The following is a 3,679-nucleotide window of genomic DNA, read 5'->3' on the forward strand; positions in this document are numbered from 1 at the left end:
TTTTGTTTTTTATTTGTTAATGTGTTTTTGAATTGTAAATGTGTTTTGCACTTCTCAGCCACCGTACCTCCTGAACCAAAGCTGAAGTTTCTGGGCTGCAACATGAGACAAAACTAACGGAAAGCTGGCTTTAAACTCCCTGATTCCTGCAGTTTTCATCTTTTCTTCTCTTAACATATTAGACAAAGCTGCATTTTTATTAAAAATGTCCCCTATGATGTCCCTTAAAAAAATAAACTGGGCTGTAAGAATCTAAATACACTGCTCTAAATCGTCAAGGTGTGAAAGGGGCTTAACAGCCTTCAAATGGTAAGAAAAAGCTGTCTTTCTGGAAGAAACAGTTTCGTCAGGTTGGAAAAAAACATGGAAAAATCCTGGGGGAAAAAAACTCCATCCGGAAGAATCTTGCAACCCTGCAGCTCATCCGCTCACCCAATCGTCTGCAAGAAGATCACTTTTTAAAGCGGATTGCTTCCCCACTCTAGTTCAACCCATTTTCGTTCAGTTTTCTGTGATTAAGGAGGTTTTGTTATGAAAAGGAAACTTTTACCTTAAATCTAAATCATTCTTCTATACGTGTATTGGGTTATCTTTAAAGAGAACAACCATTAATGCAAAGATTGGCGTCTCTGTGGCTGCAGAGGCCTGAGCTGACCTTACCTAGCTTCCTCCTGCTGCATGTTTATAAGGACTCTAGATCAAAACCATCTGGGAATAACTTTTTAACCAAAACAACATCCAGCAGCAATCATGGCAGGACGGGTTCTGAGATATTTTTCAATTAAAACTACAGTTTTTATGGACTAAAAGTTCCAGTTTTTCAATACTTTAAGGCTTAAAACAAACAATAAAAAAATCCTTGAAAATCTGTAAAAGATATTTCTAAAATGTTTAAGGTCCGAATAAGAGACTTGCAACAACATGGAGGAGCGACAAACCACTGACTGAATGTTAACATTAAACAGCTAAGATTTCTACCATGAAACAGCCAAAATTAAATAAATAAAATACAGCATTAAATAATTAATTAAATGTGGAATTAAATAAATAAATGTGTCATTAATTAACCAAAACCACGTCACTAATATAAAGTGCCACAATTAAATAAATAAATACAGCGATAAACAATTAATTAAATGTGTAATTCATTAAATAAATAAGGAATTAAATATATAAATGTGTCATTAATTTAATAAAATACATCATTTTATTAAAAAAAAATATTTAATTATTTCAGTGTGCATTTAATTATTTCAAGGTCCTGTGTCGCAATGCATCGAAACCTTTAAAATAATCTGTCAAACTCACCCATCAAAGTTAGGGGGCGGCTATCTAACACCTGATTGGTCGCCCTGCACATTAAGGCGGGTGAGTTTGACAGATGAGTAACTGACACATAACATATATCATCAATCAGATGACTAACTTATGGCGTACGCTGGCATACGACACAACATGCTCGCCATATGTCGACGTGTGCCAGCGTGCTTCAGGGTGCTCATAACTTATCCATCATATGCCAGCGTTTTTGCCAGATTGTTCATACGTCAGTCATGCTCTGATCCAAATCGTCATGTTGTGAAAGGGCTTTATTTTGTAAATATTAGAACAAATGAAGATTTGAGTTTCACCTGACGACCTTGCAGTCCTTACAGGTGACGTGAAGCTGAAACATATCCCGAACCTCCACACACTCGATCAGCTGGAGAGGAACCTGGGAAGCCAGAGGCAGGAGAGGAAATTAGCTGATGAGGCGTTCAAAAGAAACTTTTACACACAAATCTAAACATTTGTCACATATCTGTCACTTTATAACAAGAGTTAAACATTTAAAAATTTGTATTCAGCCCAATTTTAGCATAAATTTGCCTCCAGAGAAGGGATGCAACTAACAATTATTCATGCTAATCCGTCGATTAATAATCAGATAGAAACATTTCCTTAAAGAAGAACTAAACTTTTCCGCTACAGGAGCTGTGGGTAGAGCATTGATGCTGTAGGTACCAGATGTGCTCTGGTGGTCAGATCTGCTAGGGGTCCCGCCCCTTCTTATGACGTCATCATATGGCAACTCCACTCGGACAAACTGTATTGCACTGGTTTCTTACAGATCAAATCTCTTTTGGAGTCTCAACATTTTATTACCTATATTTGTTATTATTTTAAATTTCATTGGCGATCTAAATTAGCTGAAAGTAGAAAACAATAATTGTCAGTCCTGAAGGAAAGTACTGCGTTCTAGGACAGACTGAGCTCTGCTATTTAACAAGGCGACAAAAAGAGTCTCAGCTTATTTTTATTTTTTTTATTAACATCTGAGGAAAGAGGAGGACAATTGGAACATCTTAAAAAATGACTTTCGTAGAGATTTTAGACAAATAAAACAGTTATTCTACTTCTACGGTTGTTTTTGACACAAATTTAAAAGTAGTGTAGCTTAATATGGCTAACTGACCAAGCTAAAAGAGGCTAACCTGTTAGCTACTGAGCACAGCTAGCCACAGTGCTACCTAGCTCTTTATATCAGGGTCTAACAGCTGCTTTGTTTACATAAACAGATTTTTTTTTCAGTTTTGTTATCGATCAAAACTTCATCAGCCATCAGACACGCTAACGCTACAGATGCTCCCGGCTCGGAACACCGACGCTGTGTGATGTTATTCTCGTTGTCTAGGTAACCACAATGTTTATTCGTCACGTGGAAATGTTCAGGCAATCACGTAGCGTAATGTCACTGGCATGAAACAGGACCCGAGCAGATCTGGTAGCTACAGCGGAATAAGATTTTGGTATAATTCCTGCTCTAATTGGGTCACTGTGGCAGCTAACGGCATGTTTTAGAGACTCTATACTAAAAATATAAAGATAATGAATTACTAAATTAGTTGACTATTGTTTCAATAATCGATTACAATGGCTACGTTCACACTGCAGCCTGAATTGACCCAAATCCGATTTTTTTTTTTGCTTATATGTGACCTGAATCAAATCTTTTCATTGCTGTCTGAACCACTCAGATCAAATTTTTTCCAGTGGGACCCAGGCCACTTGGTTATGTGGTCCTGAATCCGATACGAATCTGATCTTTTCAAATGCGACCTGTGTCTGTACGGCCAGGTCGGATACATCCGACCCGAACTTCATTAATACCCGACAAAGGTCACTATTCTGCATCTTGCTACGCAGAAGCAACAAGAAAAACAACAACCATGGCAGATGATGATGCAGAGAGCAGTATTTATGTTTAACTATATTGAAAAGATTGTGTTTTTATGGTTGGAACAGACCGATAGATGCGCGCCGGCACTACCATCCATGTTTACTTCCGGAAAAAAAAGAGCACACTGGCCTGTGACGTCATTGCGTTCTCTACTGCGCATGCGGGACACTTGCGTTCTATGACTGCAGTTCACACAGGAGATCACATACAAGTCGCATATATTTGGAAATATGAACGGCAACACGAAAAAATCGGATTTCACAAAAAAATCAGAATTGAGCATCAAGGCCTGCAGTGCGAAAGTAGCCAATTAATCGGATTAATTGATCATTTAAATAATAATCGTTAACTAATATAATTGATTAATCATTAACTGGACTCTAAAACATGCCCTTAGCTGCCAGAGTGACCCAACCTTGAGGAGAAGGTATACTAAAATTGTAAAAAAAAAAAAAAAAA

The 3,679-nt window shown here is 37.5% G+C and overlaps 1 protein-coding gene across 1 annotated transcript in view; it reads right to left on the reverse strand.

Moving 5' to 3' along the window:
* mtmr3 (myotubularin related protein 3) overlaps positions 1-3,679 on the reverse strand; it is a 65,019-nt gene that overhangs the window by 32,078 nt on the left and 29,262 nt on the right. The window contains exon 6 of the mRNA XM_015388879.1: positions 1,632-1,714. Coding sequence (XP_015244365.1) covers positions 1,632-1,714 — 83 coding nt within the window. The remainder of the gene's footprint in view (positions 1-1,631; positions 1,715-3,679) is intronic.

The sequence above is a fragment of the Cyprinodon variegatus genome, unplaced genomic scaffold (genome assembly GCF_000732505.1).
Source record: "Cyprinodon variegatus isolate N-32 unplaced genomic scaffold, C_variegatus-1.0 Scaffold440, whole genome shotgun sequence".
Taxonomy (NCBI): Eukaryota; Metazoa; Chordata; class Actinopteri; order Cyprinodontiformes; family Cyprinodontidae; genus Cyprinodon; species Cyprinodon variegatus.